We start from the raw sequence: 22190 nt of genomic DNA, 5'->3' as shown, positions 1-22190 counted from the left end.
AGCGGGCAAGCGGCTGCCCGGGAGTGTCTCCTTCTCCCGCTGGAGTCCAACACCGCAGCCACCACCGGAGGACGCTCCCGCGAGGGGCGAGCACCCGGAGGCTGCTGCCGGCGAGGCGCGTGTCCCGCCCGGCTGCGCGGCGCTGTCTCCGCCGGGCCGCCGGAGGCCGCTGCGGGCCGCCCGTCAGGCCTCGCGGGCGGCGGGGGGGCGGTTCCGGCGGGGCCCGGGTGCGCCGCGCCGCCCTCCGCACGTGTGGCTGCTGAGCTGAGCGGGGGCAGCGGCGGAGATGTCGGTGTCGGTGGCCGCGGGCAACCTGCCCATGCGGCTGCTCCGCAGGAAGATCCACAAGCGCAACCTGAAGCTGCGGCAGCGCAACCTGAAGCTGCGGGCGGCCGAGGGGGCAGGTACGGTGGGGCGGGGCCGGGCCGGGACCGGGACCGGGACCGGGACCGGGCGGCCTTGCGGAGCGTGTCCCCGGCTGAGCGCTTGCGGAGCCGTCGCTGACTTTGTGGGTTTTCTTTTTTCCTCTCTTTTCGAAACGTGTCTGGGCGCCGTGCAGTGCCTCCGCCCGGCGAGGAGGCCTCTCAGGGTCCCCCGGAGGAGGTGGAGGAGGAGGCGGCCGCGGCGGCGGCTCCTGAGGTAGATGTGGCGGCGGCCGGAGCGGCTGCGGAGGTTGCGGAGGCTGCCGGCCCCCGTGGCGGAGAGAAGAAAAAAAAGAAGAAAAAGAGGAAAGCGGCGGCTAATGCGGAAGATGGTACGTTATCTTAGCAAGCAGCTTGTCTGCCAGGGCTGAGTTCTTCCTGGAGACCCCAAAAAGCCCCTACTTTAGTTTTCTGCCCTGTCGGAGCGGATTTAGGCTGGGCGGGGAGAGCAGTACCCAGTGTTGTCCTCGTGTACGTTGTAAAGCCCTGGGGGTCTCCAGTATTAGCTGTTTTCTTATTCCACCTGTAACATTTGAACCCTAGTATGTATTAAACCGGTAGCAACCGATTTATTTGTTGCATAGGGTTCTGCTTTGTAAGACTAAGCTTGGCTGTTTTGCTTGTTTATTATACAAATATATATATTGTCTTTCAAAGTAGAGCTCTGCAGACGGATGCTTTCTGTGCTTGAATGTCCAGCCAGTACGGCTTTTTAGCAACACGTCCAGCCCTTGCAACATCTTTGTATTATGAAGCTAAAGTATGCCGGGAAACTACCCAAAAAATTGCATCCTGCAAATATTGCTGAATTGGTATATATTTTGATACATATAGATACACGTATACACATCCCTATTTGAAGTTTCTATCTCTTATGTATTTGATCTTTGTGACACTTGTTATGGTTATGCAACTAAAGAGGTGCTTTCATGCCTTGAGGATTTGGGACATTATGTTTCACATGTCCTAAGCACAAACTATGTTTGTTACGCAGACACCTTGCCTCCCCTTCTCCTGCCCCCCCTCCCACCCCATGAAAAAAGCATGACATTTGTACGTGGTTTACAGACTAAAGAAATTTGCTCTGTGGAACAACTTTTCATGATCAACATCTCCTTCGTATCTGTAACTGACTTGTCTTCTGTAAAATAACGCTTTAGATACAGAAACTAAAAAAGCGAAAACTGAAGAAGATGAATATGTGGAGGTAGAGCATGAAGATAAGCAGGATTCTGGAGAGAAAGATGTGGAGGAGGAGGAGGGGGAGGAGGATGAAGTGCCCAGTTTACCACTGGGTGTAACAGGTATCTTGTGTCCTCTTTTTCATATGTGTGCAAAAAGCCAAGGTCTAACGCTTTCTTCCACAGCCAGCTGCAGTTTTCAAATTAGTTTTATAAGTCAGGTGTTTGAATATAGGTGACAGGACACTGGCAACTGCACAGCTGTTATTCAGTTACTGTTCTGTGGAATTTGCGTTACATACACGCTCCTATTAGTCTTTGCTAGTGAAAATCTGTTTTAAAATGTATACACACATATGTTTAACTGTAGGGGCAAAAGTCAATGAAGAGGAAGATGGAGGTGTACAACTAGTAAACTTGGCAGGAGAAGCACTGCATTCATGTTCATGTTTAACAGCTCTGTGTGGTATTCCTAGGAACACATTAATACAGAGCATTTTGTCAATGTCTTCAGATTTTATGGTAGAAAGGAATATGAAAAAGTCCTTTGTTTTGGTTTGTTTTTTTTTTTTCATTTAGATCAATTTTAACTGTGTAATCTCAGAGAACAGATAGAATTGAAGAAATAAGTTTTTGAGTATTTTTTATTTTCCCCCCTCACTTCAGGTGCTTTTGAAGACAATTCTTTTACCTCCCTGGCTGGTGTTGTCAGTGAGAATACACTGAAAGGCGTAAGTGACATGGGTTTTACGCACATGACCGAAATTCAGCATAAAAGTATTAAGCCGCTTCTGGAAGGCAGGTAAGAAATGAGTCTTTTTAATCACTATATTGACCCCAGATCTTGTATAAATTTTGCTAGCAAGCTAAATACATGAAATGTATTTTTTTCTGCAGCTAAACTGTTTTTTTTCAATATGTTCTCATATGTTTTATATATTTTGTGTATAGCCGTGATTACAGGTTAACAAAGTATATCTGTGTTGCGTGTGAACAAATACTTAGGGTAAGCTCATGGAAACTGCTTTGCATTTGGCTTTGAAAGCAGGGAAGTCTGTTTTCACTAGTCTTGTCTGTGTTTCAAAGACACTGACACTTTCACTAGAGACATGGTGACCAATTGCTGTGCACTGCATCTGCCACCGAGCTCTTAATGCCAACTCTACTGGTTTCCTTTAAGCCATGTTATATTATTACTTTGTCAACATTGTTCAAAATAGGATTGTTCTTTTCTCTGTATGCTTAACTATTTCTTTTTCTAACTTTGCTGCATACAGGGACATTTTAGCAGCTGCAAAAACAGGCAGTGGCAAAACACTTGCGTTTCTTATTCCTGCAGTAGAGCTCATCTACAAGCTAAAATTCATGCCTAGAAATGGTAAGGCTCTTCATTTCACAGTTGAATTTTACTGTGGCGCAGCCATTTAGGGATGTGGCTAGGAGGGGGATTGGACGATTTGTAACTTATTCTTGTTGGACTAATGTATTTTTTTAGGAACGGGTGTTATTATTCTCTCTCCTACTCGAGAGCTTGCTATGCAAACCTACGGAGTTCTTAAAGAACTTATGAATCATCATGTTCACACTTACGGTCTGATAATGGGGGGCAGTAACAGATCAGCAGAAGCACAGAAACTTGGAAATGGAATCAACATCATTGTAGCAACACCAGGAAGACTGCTGGATCATATGCAGGTAGATAGAATATTGATGTCTAATCTGTGTTACTAAAACATAATAAAACTCCTGCCCCTGTCTGATTCTGAATTTGTTAATATTCTAGAACACTCCAGGTTTCATGTACAAGAACTTGCAGTGTTTGGTAATTGATGAGGCGGATCGTATCTTGGAGGTTGGATTTGAAGAAGAAATGAAACAGATCATAAAACTTCTACCAAGTAAGGAGAAAAATCTGTCTTTCCTGGAAATCACTTGACTAACATTAGGTCTTCTTTATGACTCAATTATTGTAAGAGAAGTCATTAATTTTTATAGTTCTGTAAATGCACTTCAGAGTGATTGTCTTACTCTTTCCTTTTTTTCTGATAGCTAGTATGTATTACCTTATTTAACATCATTTATCTGAAGGACAGAGTTTTCATATGCACTTTAGGGATATAATTTTCTTCAAATAAGATCCTTTTAGTTTAACATCTACATTCTCGCATTCATCTTCCTCTGCCCGTTTATTTCCTACAATTCATTATTTCCTAACAAGGCTTAAATATAAGGGAAAAGGTCTTCTGAGTTGCAGTTTGAATTTTCTTCATACCTCCAAGAACAGTATCTTAAGGAAGTTTAAGTATTTACCTTAAAATTTTCTTTTCCTAATTTTTCACTTAGTTATTCCTTGTAATTGATGTATTAAACACATTCTCGGAGTCAACAAGGCTCTCCCTTTAACTTTCAAAATGCAGAAAAAAAACCCCATGGAAATAGTATATAAAAAATCAGTGATAAATGTTCTGAGGTTCCACATCTTAAAATTCAGATCTGCATGTTTAAAATGCAGATACATAAATCTAATAAATAACATCCTGTGAAGAATGTTAATAAACAGCGCTAAAAACAGAAAGGGAAGGAAGAGTGGGAAAATGACATGTTCTTCATGAAGTGGAAAATGATAGATAAAAGAAACGTTAGCTTTGCATGAGTTTAATTTGGTTTCTTTTCGGTTAGGAAGGAAATTATATTTTAAAAGATACTTCAAAATAGAAAAAAGAAATTCAAGCATGGTGGCACCAGTTGTTCCGCAAGAACAATTGCTGCTGTTCTTGCAGTTGTGAAGTGGAACAGACTAAGTCTGCATTTGCCATGTACTCGTGTAACAAGAAAATGTTATGGGATGGGGATGTGTATTTGAGCTGAGAGGTAGGCAGGCAGGAGGTTTCCTATACCTGCTCTAAGACCATGGAAGTCGTTGAGGCTCAGTGCAGCGTACTGCCGTGTGACTAGCATGCACAAATGTGATGTTCTGAACTGATTTTGCAAGACAAACAGTAGCAATGCACTTTAGCTTTGCTAAGTCTTTTCTTGCACAATCTCTAGCGTGATTTTTTTTTAAACAAAAACATTTTAATATTCATGGGAATGAAATCAATTTATAGTTAGAATTAGAAGGTCTGTCTCTATTTAAATCATTGTTTTGTATCTAAATTGGAGTGCGAATGATTAACCTTTTCCCAGAGAGAAAGAATATTGTGTTTTGATAGCTGTTAGGATTTTGGCAGGGGGCAGCCTAAGTAAACATCCTGTACAATCCGTAATACAACGACACCTGTCTTTGTTAGTAGCAGTGTGTTTGAATTAGGATTTAATTGAAAAAGGTAGGAGACTTGCTCAGGGAAGCTTGCAGCTAGAGATTTTATGGACTTGCTATTTGAAATGATTCTGTCTTTCAAAATAAAACTTTTTTCAGAGCGCAGACAGACGATGCTTTTTTCTGCTACACAAACCAGAAAGGTTGAAGATCTGGCAAAGATCTCTCTGAAGAAAGAGCCACTATACGTTGGAGTTGATGATAACAAGGAGACAGCAACAGTAGATGGTCTTGAACAGGTAAAACACAAATGTTATTAAAAGGGCTATGATCTGTCAACATAACAAGCCCTATGTGTTTTTAGCTGGGTTGTACAAACACTGTCTTAAAGGGTGTTTACCATCCTAGTGGGCAAAAGCTGTCAGTTCTTGAAGGGCTGTATTCAGTCTGCTAACTATAGTAAGTTATATGCATCTAGTCAAGGTTTGCAGGACAGATGATATAAAACCTCATGAAATAGTAATATAGTTACTTACACCTATTTGTTCCTGTCTATATTACATACTTAAGCCCCAGTTGTCTTTCTAACTGTATTTTCCATGTTACTGACTAGAGATACATATACTTCAGGTCTATTTCATTGTTGCTGCTTCAGGTAATAGCTAAATGGAGTTGCACAGCAGTTTCTGTTTGTGCAGTTGACATGATAAGTGTTGTTATAAAATTACCAGTAGCTATGTATTACCTGTATTACCTTAAAAGAGTAAACCAGTAGCAAGAATTCCATAAAATAAAATTATTAAAATCATAAAAAAATGTTAAGAACCCTCTGCAGTTTTTTCATGCCTAATGTCAGTAATTCCAAGTTCTTGAAATGAATTTTTATTGTATAAACTAATTACTTTTCACTGAATTTAAATTAGTTTAGAGAACTAATTAAAAATTACTTCTTCATATTTCAAGTTAGTACAGTAAATTTCTTGCCAAGTTCATCATCTTCAGGAGTTTCATATACCAAGGTCAGTGACAGACAATAAATCGAATAGTTTGGCCCAGTACAGCTGGAAAAATTAACTATTTAGCATACTTGTTTCACAACATAACACTTGCCTGATTTAATTGTATTTCTGAAACAAGTGTTTGTTCCACACTATTTAACAGTATGTAAAAATTTTGCAGGGGTATGTAGTGTGTCCATCTGAAAAAAGATTCCTTTTGCTCTTCACATTCCTCAAGAAGAACCGGAAGAAGAAACTAATGGTATTTTTTTCTTCATGTATGTCAGTGAAGTACCACTATGAATTACTCAACTATATTGATCTGCCTGTTTTGGCCATTCATGTAAGTATTTAATTCATTGATTAATTAACCTGATAGTACCTGTAAGTTGTTACTGACCTTACATTTGCCTTGTTTATTTCAGTCCGGTTTCTAATAAACAGATACCCAGCTCACAAAACTGATTATTATCTTGATGAGTCTGTAGAGGAAGGAGATAAAGCAAAGGCTATGTAATAACAACACTTCAACATTGTTAATCTTGCTATTTACCAAACTAGGGCTCAACACTGATGTTAATTTGTTTTCTGTGTGTAGAAAGCTTTCTGTGTTCTTCTAAGGGGTTGCCTTTCATGAGCACTAAAACTCAATTTGTGGAGCAAAGCTATTGTCAGAGGAATCCAAACACTCTCATCCCTGGAGTGCTGGGTGCTTTTTCTAAGGCCAGGGTGATGTTTGGTTTTACTATGCCAATTCTTACCATTTGGATGAGTATTGTAAATTTCTATCAAAACCACAAAATGCCTAGTTTAGGAGAAAGAATTGACTGAAAGTTTACGAAACAGTTGTAACTGACCACAAATGTCCTTTTTTGTTTTGTTCCTTTGGGGATTTTTTTGCTATACTTTGATAGAACTATTACAAGTATTTATTTTTTTTTTAAACTTGTAGTCTATCTAACATATTGATAGACTTGAAAATGTTCTTTTTCTGAACTTCAGGCACTTACGCAGCCCTCCTGAAAAGAATGCTTATGCAACCAAATGTTTCATGCTTTGGAAGACACAGTGTAACCTCTAAGAGATGCTGTTTCATGTAGCCCTATGCTGTTGACTGTGATAGCATTGTTTCTTCACTGTGAAATGGTCCTGCTTGGTCTGTAAAAGTATGTGATACAGAAAGATGCCCCAAATTATTTTATATTTTTGGCAGTGATATAATATGTGAAATGGGAAATTACATTTAAGCTTTCAAGTTGGCAGATTATTTTTTTTTAGTTAATATTTCATCCTTAATGTGTTTGTTCCTTTTAGGGCAAGCAGAAACAAACCAAACGTACCACAACATTTTTCCAGTTCTGTAATGCAGAATCTGGAATACTGTTGTGTACTGATGTAGCTGCCAGAGGATTGGATATTCCTGAAGTTGACTGGATTGTCCAGTATGACCCTCCAGATGATCCAAAGGTAAATTAAGGAAATAGAGAAACTTCCCAGCAACAAATCAAATCCTAGCTTCAAACATAGTTGCAGAGAAAAGCTGAAACTGCTGCTTGACAGAGGTCAGGATTCAGCCATGTTCATATCTAGCAGCTGATTTCTTCTGCTTCCCTCTACCAGCTCCTAGGAAATGCTGCACCTAGCTGAGACCTTTGTTACTTTTTAAGAGTTGCTTTTTAAAACATTATTCTTTGTGCTGTTAAACCAATTTAAAATCTAATCAGCTAAACAACAAAACACTTCTCAGGAGGAGTATATATGCATCCCTGAGTCTCCTAACAGCTCTTCCAGTGGAAATCTGATTTTTATTTAGAAGTATTTTTATTGGAATAAATGTCCAGTGTAAACAAGCAAAACTCAAAAAACTCAGAAGTTTTGAGAAATATACAGAACAAATATACCAAAAGCAAAGTTTAATTTTCAGTTACAGCGGACTACGATTTTTTTTCTTCAGTAAAAGGTAAAATACTTTTAGTCAAGGGTTCTGTCTCGGCCTAATTACGCTTTGCATCTTCAGCACTTTGTTTCCCTCATCCATGTGTCAGTGCTAAGAAAAAGTCTTTAAAAAAAGGGATGATGCGTTACACTATATTAATGTTAAATTTGGGGCTTTTTTGTGAAGCTGTTTAATTATCACATGTTTGAAAGACAGATCGGACTTGCTGTTTCTTATTCTTTCCAAAAGGAATATATTCATCGTGTTGGTAGAACTGCCAGAGGCATAAATGGTAGAGGACATGCTCTGCTCATTTTACGACCAGAAGAACTGGGCTTTCTTCGTTACCTAAAACAAGCCAGGGTAAACTGATGTCTAGTTTTGTTTTTTGTTGTTGTTGTTACTGTGCAACAGGTTTTTAAAGGCAAAAACTGTAATGATTAATCAAACATTTTAATTTTTTAAGCAAAAAACATTCTGTTGCTTAGAAAATATTTAACTGAACATCTGACTTTGAAGTCAGCAGCACAAAGGTAAATACTGAGTGTATTTATAGTTGCCTTGCAACTGTGCAACTTGTGTTGTTGATAAATAAATAAATTTCCTGTGACCTCTCTGTGGAAGTATACTGAGAGCTTGACCATCCGGAGAAAATTAAAACCCAGATGTTGCTTGTGCAGTTTTATTTTTTTCTATTCAAAGAGTCAACTGCATTTTATTCAATTCCAAAGGAAGTGTAGCCGCCTTCTAAATGTAATCCTTTTAACATGATAGAACTGCACATAGTTTCTTGGTTGCTCTACTTATGGGCTTGTTTACACTAGAGTTTTGCCACTTGTAACTGAAGTGATACAGCGTCTAAAGCAAAAGCTAAAGTGGTAAAAGTGTCATATTGAGCATCTTTATTACTCTTCCCTTAAAGGAAGTGATAATACGGGCATATTGATGTAAAGTCACTTCACAGATACAGCTGTGGTATTAAAAAAAAAAAAAGTCTTCTGTTCCCTAGCAGGTCTTTTTCTATTTGTCTTAGGTCTTAAACACATTCACTATTTAGACAGTATAAATAATTTTTATATTTTCTTCTTTGTTTTTAAGGTACCACTAAGTGAATTTGAATTTTCTTGGTCAAAAATTTCAGACATCCAGTCTCAGGTATGAAATGACTTCATACTACAGCTACTCTTTCTGTATAATAATTTTCATGGAGAATGTTAGTCTATAACGACTGCAGTTTAAAAATATGTATGCTTGTTTGGAAAAGTTCCTGTAGATGAGTACTGTGCAGTAAATCCTCCTGCCGTATTGTCCCTTGATGACAGTAAAGTGATAGAATTTTTAGAAATTAAAGGTGAATTTTAGTATCTAGTACTAAATTGTCATCATTATACGGTACGAATTTGCTTTTAAGAATTGTTTTTTTCACATTACTTGGGAAAACCACAGTAATGTAAACCTGCTTTCAACTTTTGAACAGAATGATCTTGTCTAGCGTAGCAAACAGGGGTTCTGTAGCTTTTATTGAATAGTTAGATATGTTTGGATTAATTGCAAGTAACATATGTCTTATAAGATGATTTACTGACTTCAGTGTGCAGAAGGAGATCCAGTACCAACACTTAGAAATGCTAGTATATACTCCAGATGTATTTTTAACTAGCTGGTGTTAATAAAGCCCAGCATCAGCTAAACCTGTTTTATGCTCCAGTGCTACAAAAAAAAGCCATAGAACACAAAGTTGAATAGAACAGCATAGATAGTTCTGTTGCTGTGATTTTCTGTTGTTATTTAGTTCTGTGAATCATTCTTTTGATAAGAGCTCATAAAGCTTCTTTGCAGTAACTTAAATTTGAAAGAGCAAGTACAAGAAGCAGTGAAGACAGTCCTTACAGAAAGAGCTTCCTAGTCAAGAATAATCAGGAAACAAGGATGTCTAATGTAACTTATTTTTAGTATGCTGAATTAATGTATGTTAAATATCAAATGAGACACTTGGATCTAAAGAGTATTGGGAACTTAGCCTGCAACAAATAAAACATCTCAATCTACACTACTGCATCTGCATTTTTGTCTTAGAATTAATACTGCTTATTTTGCAATGCATTTGCACCATAATAGATAAGACTACGTGTAGAATTACACGGAATGGTACAGTTTAGAAGTCTGACTGGAAAGTATACTGTCGTTGTCCATTAATTCTCAATACAGGGCAAACAATAGATCCCATTCTCTGATGCAGATCTATAATGTCAATAACTTGGATCTTCCCAAAGTCAGCCTTTCATTTGGTTTTAAAGTTCCTCTGTTTGTTGACCTCAGTATGCTTTTACTGCAGTGATTCAAAGCTGAATTTCTGCTTTATAAATGTTAAATGCAACTTGCTGAAGTTCCTGTGCTACTTTAAGAGAAGACTCTTTGGAAGGGAGACTAAAGATAGAAAGAGAGAATATGGCCAGCTGTGGTGTGGCTGCAGTTGTATACTCCTTCTCGATTAACTTGTTTGGGGCAACCCAATTTAATATTTCTGTAAATTTTCATATTGCTGAGGCTTTGTACTGTAATTCAGCTTCAGGCTTTTTTGTCCCTCTGTTTGTTTATAAAAGCACTCTGATATATGTATGTGCACTGTCCCATCACAGGGCGATTTTGCTGAAGTGAATAGTGAGTGTCACTGCAATTAACAATAAATAATTTGCTTGAATGTAATTTATACATTTTTTTACAGCTATAGTTGGATATGTCTTTTGCCTTTGTTTTGTTTTTTTCCCCTCACCAGCTGGAGAAACTGATTGAAAAGAACTACTTCCTTCACAAGTCAGCCCAGGAAGCGTACAAAGCTTACATTAGAGCTTATGACTCCCATTCTCTGAAGCAGATCTACAATGTCAATAACTTGGATCTTCCCAAAGTCAGCCTTTCATTTGGTTTTAAAGTTCCTCCGTTCGTTGACCTCAGTATCCTTTTACTGCAGTGTTTCAAAGCTGAATTTCTGCTTTATAAATGTTAAATGCAACTTGCTGAAGTTCCTGTGCTACTTCAAATTCTAATTTCTTTTTTTTTTTTTGCTGTTAATCACATACATGTATCATGCCCCAACAGTAGTTTATCAAAGAAAATGTTAAATAGCAAATATTAAAACTGCAAAAATTGTCTACAAACATCCATGTTTTAGTGCATGCACATGCTGTATGTGCTTCAGTTGCTGCCGGGTAGCAGATACTGGAATGCATACATGCATACATGTTCTAGAGTACTGTTCTCCTCCATGCAAAATTATTTTCTTTGAAAGATGTGTGCTTAAGTTTAATAATCGTGGAGTATTGAAAAAGAGGGGCAAGAGCATGAAATAGAAGACTCTATCTAGATTACTGTCAAACCTGCCAGTGGATGGAATTCGAAGCACTAGTTCTTTGGCCAACTGAATTGGACAACTGTAGGAAAAAAAGGCATTATTTAGAACCCCAGGCACAAAGTTCTAGTTTGGTCTGTAGGTAGGCAACTCAACTTCTTGTATAATGCTGCTGTTTTTTCCTCATATTAATAACTCTTGCAATACCTAAAAAGCAACATTTCAAATTATTTCTTTTAAAGTTCTTTAACCAATAAAATTCCAGACGTCAACAGCAACCATGGCAGAAGACTACAGAAAAGAGGTGGAGGTGGGGGATTTGGTTACCAGAAAACGAAGAACGTCCACAAAGCTAAAATCTTCAAACACATTAGCAAGAAATCTGACAGTCGGCAGTTTTCTCGTTAATCACGTGTTCACTAAAATGGCTTGTGGCATTGGAACAGACTACCTTGATCAAAACCATCTGACAGTTACTTCCAATTTAAACTGCTCTATTCACATTTTTACAGGTCTTTATAGTTTTGTTTCTGGGAACATCTTTTATGTCTCAGTTCAGGAAGAGTCTTTGGAAGGGAGACTAAAGATAAAAAGGGAGAATATGGCCAGCTAATTCTGCCATGCTTCTTGTAAGGAAGAAGATAGCTGAATATAATTATCTTAAGTCAATACTACAGAGTTTTTTATTAAAGAAAGAAAAAATACTTTTAGGTTTTATAGAAGAATTTGCTTTACATTTACACTTTTTTTCTGTGCACACCTCTGAAAATTGTGGGAGTAAACAGAAGGCAAGGACAGATAACTGTGAGATAAAAAGAATTTTGTTCACATGAATCATTGCAAGGGTGTTTAGTGCTACAGAACTCTGCTTTGTCCGTTAAATATGCTGAAGAATATAGGAAGATTCCTTTAGACCAAAACATACTTACAAATAATTAAGGCTGTATAAGCTTGTGCTTAGTTTCAGTCATGGTATCTGTTTAATAGGTACAGCGTCCAAGATTAAAAAAAAAAAAAATCTTATACCAAATCTGGGACGTGCTTAATACTGTTTCTTTTAATGTTGTGATAAAATGGTAACATTCTAGTGAAATGTTTGGTTTTCCTTCGTGTCCTCTTTAAATCTGAATTTATCCATCTGGTAATGTCAAGTGTACTCTCTTATGAATACGTAAAGAAAATTAAGAAAATCAGATTACATAAATAGAAGCACTCAGCCCAGCTAAAGTTTTTTAAAATGCTCCATAACCTTGATGCAGTGAGAATTTTTGGAGTTGTATCTTGTAAATTACAAAAGCGAATTGCTTTTTAGTCTTAGTTTATCAGATCAGTGATGGGCAGAGTCGAAGATACTACCACAGGATTGAGGGGGTGGAGAGATTTGGTAAGTGAAAAAGTGAAGTGGGGTATAAATACACTTATATATAGAAGGATATTTTGAAGGAGAAATGTAAAAGACTAAAATGGAAGAGGGTGGAATACACATAGCAAACAGAACAAACATGGAGACTAAAAAAAGAATACACAAGTTGGGCAAAAGTAAAGTAACTGTTACATACATTATTTTCATATCTCTACCATTGTAGAAGTAGGTAACTTCTTATGAGGCTACAGTGGTGCTGGGCAATAGTATTTCAAAAATGTACATCCGTCAATGCAGGGAAAGACTAAAATATCACAGAAGCCAGAAACTGGCCCTGTGTGATTACAGTAAAACAGCTTTTAATTTACATCTAAAATGTAACCCAGGACCAATTGTGAATACAAAAGTATATGTAGTTATTCCAATATAAAATGGACTGTTATTCCATAGGTGTTTTGAAGTAGCATGTCAGATTTAAAACCATGGTATGTGCATCGAGGTATTGCAGAAAAACACTGGCGAACTTTCTTTTCACCCTTAGAGAAAACAGATCCTTTTTTTGGGAAATAGTATGACCATTCTGTTGCTAGTGCTTCCACCATTCAGAACTGAGTATGTTGCCTTTTTTTTCCTTTTTTTTGTGAAACAGCTGACTTCAAGCCCTAATGGACTTTTCAAGACTCTTAATTAACATTGGTCAGATATTAAGAACTTCTGATATGTCAAAATATTTAAGTAGATTAATTTTGTTACTAGGACTTGAATGTCTCATGCTTCCAGGGTTGAAAGGAAAAAGCAAGATCTGCTCTGAAGGGTAGGGAACACTAAATACGTGATGCCTGGCTCATTGAGTTCCGATTTTTGATGATGGGTTTGCTTATATATTTATAAATAATAGATGTCTGTTTATTAATAGCACATTTTAAGAATTAACACTGAGATCTACAGCATCATACAGTTGAAGGGTTCTGTCTACACCTGCAAGCTGTGCAGTTACAGTATAGGAATTAACTTACATTATAGTGAAATTAACTCTGAGGGACTCATTAGGTGAACTGCAAAATTAATTACTTGGGAAGAGATGTAAGCAAAGCCGCAGTAAACCACTGTAAAGATCAGACCGTGGTTATGTGGGCACAAGCAGTGTGAATGAAGTAGTGTGGAGTATTCGTTTGGGACAGGAAAAGAGCTGAGATGATGGGCACAGTCCGTGATCACCTGTCTGACCATGTGCTGCATAGCCAGAACTGGCTGGGCTTAAACTGCATCAGAATTCCTGCCACTACATAGGCAAAAATCTGTTTCACAGAGAACTGCTTTTTTCTGTCAGTCCTCATCGTTCTGCGAGCAGAAGGCTGACTGCTTTCCTGGCAGCTAGACAACCTCCAGCTCCACCTAATTTTTTCTTTGGAAGACTGGAGGCACTGTCAATTTCTGAAGTCTGACAGGAGGACAACTGAAAAAGAGGGGTTTGACAGGAATCTGCACGACTCCCCCCTGGTATATTTAGTTTGCATTTTCTTATATACCCTAATACAGAGAAATCTTTGAAATAATCTTATCTAGGAGATGAAAAGACTGGATAGTATTGCTCTAGAGTAGAACTAGCTTACCCTAAAAAAAAAAAGTTAACACTCAAACGTTATAGATGTATAATGGCTGCGTAGTCTGTAGTAACTACATAGTCTGCTATTTCACACTGTAATTTCCTGATTAAGCGGAAGAGAAATTCCCGAGCTGAGACTAAGTGGGAATTGAAAAAGAAGGGCTTCAGCTTCCTGGCTGGTGCAGATGCAGTTACCTTTCTCTTTGTTTATGGAATCATAAATGAAAAAATAGTTTCTGATGAAATACCTGTGTGTATGAAGCAGCATCTGTTCTACTATGGTGTTGCAAGAAGTTTAAAAGATTGTCAAACTGATTGGAAATCTAACGTTTCCTTTGCAACTTACCCTGTTATCAATCTTGTGAGCAGTTAATAGACCTCAGCCATCAGAGTCTCAAGGCTTGCCTCGTAACAGTGACTGATGGGTTGGGGACTAATATTGTGTGCCTTGAGAAATTGCCTTCTTTCTCTGAGAACCTTGACAAAGAAATTGGACTCTTTAAACCACTTAAGGGGGGTGATCAAAACTGTCCTGCTTGAACTGGAAGATTTTTTTTTTGACGGTTCTTAGAACAGGCCAATAAAGGAGAATTCCATTGCTGAGCTACTGCTCATAATCATGAAAAATCTTGTCATGATGTGAGTTTCCTGTGCCATAACACTGCCGAGTTATAGACAAGCACAAAACTAGTCAGAAAGTGTTGCCATCAGATTTTTCAGGGTGAATGTCACAGGTAGAGGGCACATTTATTGATAGCGTAGAGCAAGAATACTTGAGAACTGGATAAGATATTTCCTACTTAGGTCTGTTGTAAATAAGAAGTATGTTTATATTTTGGCAGTAATTAGCCTTTTTGTTTCATGTACGAGTTGATGACTCAATTTATGTAAGCTACCAAAGCTTTAGATACACTAATGCTTTGCTTTCAAGCCAGTAATCGAAGGCTCAGGGGAAGCAAGCTCTCACAGGAAGGGTGAAAAGAACTATGTGATTAAAAAAAAAACATTTTAGTAGAGGTCTCCAATTTCTTCCCACTGTGAAGGAAGGCAGGGTGCTGACAGGATACAGGACCCATCTGTGACTTGTTTTTAGTTCTGCCACTGTCCTGTTTAGGAGGTAGTTGTCCAGTTACTTCAACCTCTCAAAACTTACAAGGGATTTTACAGAGATCTAAAAATCTAACAGCTAGAGAAGAGACAGTTACTAGCCCTTAAAAGGTGGGTTGGTGGGTTTTTTTCCAAACTCAAATAACAATGCTGAAAGAAGCCTAGAATCAACTCACTAGGCATGCAGAATAAGATCTGTCTTTGCTCTTAACTTCCATTCTACTAGCTTGTTTTCCTTAGGATTTTAGCTGCTTGGCTTGACAGGAGAATTCATGCAACTGTTCCGATGCCTTTGTTTGCTCTAGATTTATAGAAGACGTTGAGCCGTGACAATAAGAATCCAGCCTCTTGAACTGGAATGCTCTTTGCTTCTAAAAAATCTGCTGGCTTGCATCGGTCATAAATACTATAATGTTGCTTGTGTCAAATCTCTTTATTGCACAGCCACGTGGGGAAGAGATTACCTTTTTTTTCCTCCTCTTAGCTACCACAATAAACTTTTGATATGGAGTTGTGAGGAGAGGTAGAGGAAGGATGCCAGTAAGAGAATGGAAGACAAATGGAAAATCGGGGTGCTGTCTAGACACACACTCATTTTGTTATATCAGTGTCATCCAGCTTAGGAACTGCATTCACCGTTCAAAAAAACGTCTGAGCATACTCTGCAGTAGCAGTCCATCTTCCCAAACACTGTTGTAAGCTACACCATGGAAAAACATAACAATCTACTATTCTTTCCCAGTTGGTCAGAATTAAAAAGAAGAAAATCATAGGTTCTGCAAAATCTTGTATAACAGTTCCAAAACTTCTTGCAAACACTTCTCTCTGTTTTGGCTGTCATCTGAAGCTGTTCAGCCACTCGGGGCTCTCAGCTCTTCTATGAGTGGCTGCAATCACCTATGAATGCTGAGAACTACAGGAATATTTAATGTGTTACTCTACATAACTAAACCTGGATGTTAACTCATAGGGGTTGACAGATCATGTGAATTTGTAGGAGCTATTGAGTCTTCCTTATAAGCTCTGGATAAGTGTTCTTGATATATTGTCACTTCTAATTAATAAAAGCCTTTCTGTATGGGAAGAGAAAACATGTGAATAGCAGGTAAGTTCTGCCTGGCACCTTTCTCTAATTGTCATTAAGAGACCTGAGAATTAATTTATAAAGATACAGAGTAACAGTAATACCTACAAAATGTAATTTGAGAGCATAAATGTAACCCTAAAATGACATTGCTTTCCAAAACAAACCAAAAAAAACATAAAGCAACTTCATTTTTCCATAGAAATTGTATTCACTGATATCTTTACATTCCTCTCTTGCAGAAGAAAAGTTAGCCAAATGGCTTGTAGTACTAAAAAAGGTAATTCTTTAATACTAGAAAAAGAATCCTTGACCTGTACTAAGCCCTAGCTGCAGATGGCCTGTAACAAAACTATATGAAGTGCGAAATGGTTATTTAAACATTGTATTTTCCACTTCATTGCAAAATGTTATGAATCTACTGGTGCTGTGCAAGTATGTGCTACTATAACTTTATGGAGAGTTTACATAATTTTTTTGTCCCACTTTCTACATAGATTCAGCAAGGGATTATTTGTAAATAAGGATATAGAATATACTAGAATAGAATATAGAATAATTTGCAGTTGGAAGGGACCTACGCTGATCATCTACCCAATGTGAGGCTGCACCAATGCTATTTCAGGTGCAAACTAAGCAGTAAGGTACACAGGTTTTAATTAATCTTAAACTCATTCAAATAATTATTTCTTTGAATATGGGTATGAAATTTGTGTATTTGAAAGTATTGCACAGAGAAATAAACCACACACACACACATTCCAGACTTGTACTCATGATAAATTCATACAAAGGCCTTGCTTTACATTCACTCCACATTATAATGGCAGTGGAGTTAATTAGTAGTAATAGGTAGCCCATGTGGAGAATGTTTTGTGAACACTGTCCAAGGAAATAAGGCTGTTTCTACCAAACCAAACTTAAGACAAATGTGAAGAGAGTTGCTGCACAGGTTTGAAGTGAACTAGAACGAGAATCAAAGGCGTTTGAGCACCGCAACTTTCTCAGACACCAATTAAAATAGAAATCAGTGGATGTGGACTCCTAAATAACTGTGAATCTGACTTAAAAATATTAAAATCCTCAAGCAGAAAGCCCATGTCTTGTACATAGTCAGAATAATAATTAAAACCAACAAAAATAAAATTCTGGCTCCTCCTCAAGATTATTGGCAGTAGTAGAAGCCAATAGTCAAAAGCAAAAAAATAGATTTACTCAGTTATTAGTTGAGGGTTTTTTTTATGTGGCCACACTAACAGGAGGAAAGCCTAATGTTAGCAAATCTGCTCCTATATAATCCCCTTCGTATTCATGTGTCTGCCTCAGCTGTGCTAGGGCTCATTACCTGTTAACATACATGCACACACCCCTGGGGCAAACCTGATTCATGCAGGTATACAGATCTTTGCTGACTGCCCCTTCTGTTTGAGAACCTTGTGCTTAGTGGCTGGCATCCCCATAGGTTACATAAAACTGATATTTGAATGGAAATTGTTCTGTCAAAGATTTGCTCATTATTATTAATAAAATCAATACTACCTAGCATTTATGTGACATCTAGATTCTCCATCACATTTTCAATCATAAAAATAAGGAACCAGCTGTCAAAGGGCTTACGAGGATTTGTTTTCCCCTTGAGGTGAATTTTTTTCTAGATATTTATCAAATTAATTGCAGGATTTATGTAACTGAGTTTTCTGAAAAATGCTTTATAAAGGAGGCTGGTTTTCCATTAAAGAGCTAGCAGAGAACACAGGATGGAATAAAACTGCATCTACTAGAAGCTCTCATAGGACTTTCGTATCTAAAACAAAAAAAGGGAAATGAGTCAAAACAGTCAAGTTCAGTGTAGCTCCTTTATAATGGTCTAAAAATATACTGCTTCTGTCTCTAACAGATAAAAGCAAACTTCTGAAAAATGCAGACTGTATTTAAATTTTATATATTTGCTATAAAAATACAGCATCACTTCACATAATGAGCTGCAATTCTGTTATCTGGATGAATCATCATCCCCCAAAGCTGTCCTTGAAAGTGCTTGAAAACAGAGCTGTAATGAAGCTGGCCTGAGTATCTGCTGTCTGGTGAAGACAGCCGCTTCCTTCGCACAACTGTACAAAGGGGAGTTTGGACAGGAGTTACAAGGAGGCGGGGAGGGTTAAGCTAAGTTAAGAACTTCCAGACTGACAGAAAAAAAATAAAATTATGACAAGACTGAGTCTGAGGAGATTCATTTCAACGTTGGCAGCCCGAAGTTTTGCAGGTGGTGTGTGGTAAGGACAAGGAAATACGTTTTGCAATTCCTCACCTCTGCACAAGTCCTTTTCTTAGTAATTCTCAGGTCACCAGGGAAAAGTGAGAACGGATGCAAAGGAAGATGTGAAGTATTTCTACTCTTCGACTTATAAGCAGACTACTATTTTCCACCCTTTTGTGTTTTGCATCCCTCAGACTTCTCAGCCCACAAAGCTCCAAACATCCAGAGGCAAAGATGATGTTATTTTGTATTTGCTATTAATCCTATCATCTAGCTCGAAGTCCTTAGTCACATATTTCTTTGCTTATTGTAAGAGCAATGAAACAGTTGGTGATATCCGTTATTGTTTGAGGATACAAACTGCCCTACTTCATTGAAAGAAGAAACTGAAGATGCAGACTGTAGTTTCTGAAGTCATTGAAAAGTATCAGTGAATGAAACAAAGGATTTTCATTGTTTTCATTGCATTTTGACATGACAGCAACTTGTAATACTGTAACTGTACATAAAAGTAAACTAGGTCCTCCTTTAGTTTCAGTAGAAGAAGAAAACTGGTTTAGTTTTGTCTTTTTATTTTTTTAATTTTATCATTTCATGCAATATTTATTTGTGGCTTTTTTGCATGTATTTAGAATACATGAATACATGCAAGCCCCTCATTTTTTAAAATTCCCTCTTCTCTTTTTCAAAGCATACCCTGGTTTCTGAGACATTGTAATGTGTTGCCATAGCAATCTTTGAGGAGCACTAAGCCTTTGCATTCACAGGACAAGACAGCAGTAGGGTAATCATCAAGAAAAAATAAATCCCTTTGAGACTTTATTCAAGCCTCTGTATTATAGGACTAGGTTATTTCAGCCAAGCATGAGGAAAAAGTGGGAGATTTCAATGCATTTGATGTGTGAACTGGAATGTAACTATCCAGATGTGGGACATAATGTACACATAATAAATAGGAGTAGAAGGATGGGACACACGGCTTCTGAGAAAGGAAGATTTTGAGATCATCTGGGCTGCTTTAATGGGGCCCACACATGGTCCGCAACCCACAGATGAAGTACCCTCGCACATGAAAAAGACAACTTTATTTCCTGCAGTAGCAGGAACAAACGGATCATATCCTGGCCCATGAAACATGAAACTTTTGCAGTTACTCTGAGTTTTGTTTGTTTGCAGTCTTTCTTTAATAGCTGAGTTATTCAAGTTGTGATGAGATTCTTTTATTCCTTTATTAAGTTCACAGAATTGGACTAACAATTGTTGAAACATTTAGAAGTGAAAGGGCTTTTTTATCTGCTCGTTTCCCTTACTGCTTTTATGTCTGGGTACCTTTTAAAGGAATAAAGTGTTGTTCAGTAATTCTTTAGCTGGCATTTTAAAAGTGGCATTAACTAACAAAATGAGACACATATTAGAAAGGAGCAATATAAAGACAGAGTATGCAAAGCTGCTTGTGAAGCAGTCACATGCTGTCTGCCAATCCTGACAGATTTTTACCAGTGTCTAATTGTTTCAGATGCTGCTCTACGCTTAACTTGCAGCAGTATTGTGAAAAAGCTTTCCTTGACAAATTCTCTCAGATTCTGCCTATTGGAAGCTCAAGTGGCAAAATGTGAGATATTTAGCACTCAGAAGTCCTTTTCTCCTAATAATAAAAGCTGGTAAGTAATGCAGATAGATAAGTTCCTCTTTGCTGCTGGCTTACACTGGAGCACTAGTTAGAATCACTATACGAAAGAACAACTAAAATCATGTCTGCATTAAGAGGCTGCAAAAGGATTTATTTGCTTTATTGTTCATCTGATGAGTGAAGTGGCATCCAAAAGTTAACCAATGAAACAGCTTGGTTATTCTGACTACAGTCATTGTCTTTAATTTCTGTAATATTTCATCATCGTTCCAGCTTTTGAAGTCAGGACCCCTGAGTAAGGCAAGCTGGACTCTGCTCGCTGTGGGTAACATAGTGGTGCTGTGAGAGGATTGTGTATTGTCAGATGGTGCTTTTTCTTCAGTGGATGTGAATGGAAGTGAAGAATATTGATTTGAGCAGCATTCGTTTAGACAGGACTATTCTGACCCAGAAAATACTCCTTCTCTACCTCAAAAACGAGCAACCAACCTCCTGTCCCCAAACTCTGCCCCGTTACCTCTGTGATGGGATGTGTGCTGCTATTTGCAAGGAAACAAACTTCACTGACCTTCTTTGATCTTATCTTCTGATCCTCAACAACTTCAAACCCCTTTGGAGATCCCTTGATGGCACCGTATGACCTGGTAAGAGAAAAGATCCCATGTTTTGTCCAGTAACTCCAATTGAAATTCTCCGGGTAATGGACTAAGGGGAAACAAACGGGGTGGAAATGCTGGTTATGGGTTGTAAAGGACCCCAGGAATAAAAGCAGGCTGGGATAAAGGATACCTCCCAAAGACCTTAATTATAATACCTTAAACACACCTTAAATATAATACCCAGGTTGCTATATGATCCTGTCACACTACTTGTCACCATTTATTACTCAGAAAGTGACAAAGCTCATCGCTGAGTCTCCTTTATGCGTATCACCCTGTTAGCATCTATTGCAGACTTTAAAAGACGTAGTGTAACAGCTTTAAAATTATTTTTGAAACATCTTGATTTTGAGGGTAGTTACTGGAAAGAGCCAGGAGAAGGGTGTGTTTTCAGGGCCTGGGCACGTGCCCTTGGTAAAGAAACCGTGCCATGAACCTGCCCTGAAACAGACGTAACGATGGAGATGTTCCCGGACGCTTAAAATTTTAGGAGAATTTCAGAGATTTTTTTTTTTTAACTAGAGAAATTCCCGTTTAAATGCTGCAGCCTAGAAATAACTCGTGTTCAGTACTAAAACCGTCACCAACCTGGCGGCCTGCGCCCGCCAGCGCTGCTCGGCGGGAAGGGGCCGCTCGCTCGGGGCGAGGCGACGCTGTGGGGGGAGCGCTGAGGGGAACACGGCGGGCAGGGGCCGTGAGAAGAGGGGGCGAACCGCCCCTGACAGGGGCCGTGGGGAGAAGGGGTGTCCCGCCGCCCCATGGGGTCTGTGGGGACAGGAGGGGCGTCCCGCCGCCTCACGGGGTCTGTGGGGAGGAGGTGCCCGGCCGCCTCATGGGGTCTGTGGGGAGAGGGGGGTGCCCGGCCGCCTCCCAGGCTCTGTGAGGAGAAGGGGGTGTCCGGCCGCTTCACGGTTACTACGGGGAGAAGGCGGCGGAGGCGGCGCCTCCCGCCACAGCGGCGGCGGCCGGACGCCGCGCAGGGCCTCCGCCACCGCCCCCGAGGCGGCCGCTGGGGCGGGGCGGGAGCGGCGGTGCCGCCCTCCCCGTGCCTGCCCCTCGCCGCGGTCCCGGCGAGCCTCTTCCTCGGCGCCGCCGCCGACCGCTATGGGCGTGAGGAGCGGCGGGCGCGGGCGGCAGCGGGTGCCCGGCGGCGCCGCAGGGGGGGCGCGGGCTGCGTTGAGGCGGCGGCACATGGCGGGCGGGCGCTGAGGGTGGGCTCGGTGTGGGCTCCCGCTCGCCGGCAGCGGGGCTGGGGACGGTGCCGGGGCTGCAGGCGCCCTGGGAAGGGGGAGAGCGCTCGTGGGCTGGAGTATTGAGGGGCTGAGCCCCGGTCCCGGGC

The 22190-nt window shown here is 39.4% G+C and overlaps 1 protein-coding gene across 1 annotated transcript; it reads left to right on the top strand.

Moving 5' to 3' along the window:
- Positions 1–212: 212 nt before the first annotated feature.
- DDX18 (DEAD-box helicase 18) lies at positions 213–14717 on the top strand. Its single transcript, XM_068408002.1, has 14 exons — positions 213–404; positions 560–754; positions 1583–1726; positions 2270–2405; positions 2881–2981; positions 3099–3298; positions 3387–3501; positions 5022–5161; positions 6042–6203; positions 7175–7327; positions 8046–8159; positions 8895–8951; positions 10573–10750; positions 11411–14717. Exons 1-14 carry the CDS (start codon positions 287–289, stop codon positions 11551–11553), a joined length of 1956 nt encoding a protein of 651 aa, XP_068264103.1. The 5' UTR covers positions 213–286; the 3' UTR covers positions 11554–14717.
- Positions 14718–22190: the final 7473 nt, after the last annotated feature.

Source organism: Nyctibius grandis, chromosome 9 (genome assembly GCF_013368605.1).
Source record: "Nyctibius grandis isolate bNycGra1 chromosome 9, bNycGra1.pri, whole genome shotgun sequence".
In the NCBI taxonomy this organism is placed as follows: Eukaryota; Metazoa; Chordata; class Aves; order Nyctibiiformes; family Nyctibiidae; genus Nyctibius; species Nyctibius grandis.
This window is presented reverse-complemented; position numbering and strand designations above follow the sequence as displayed.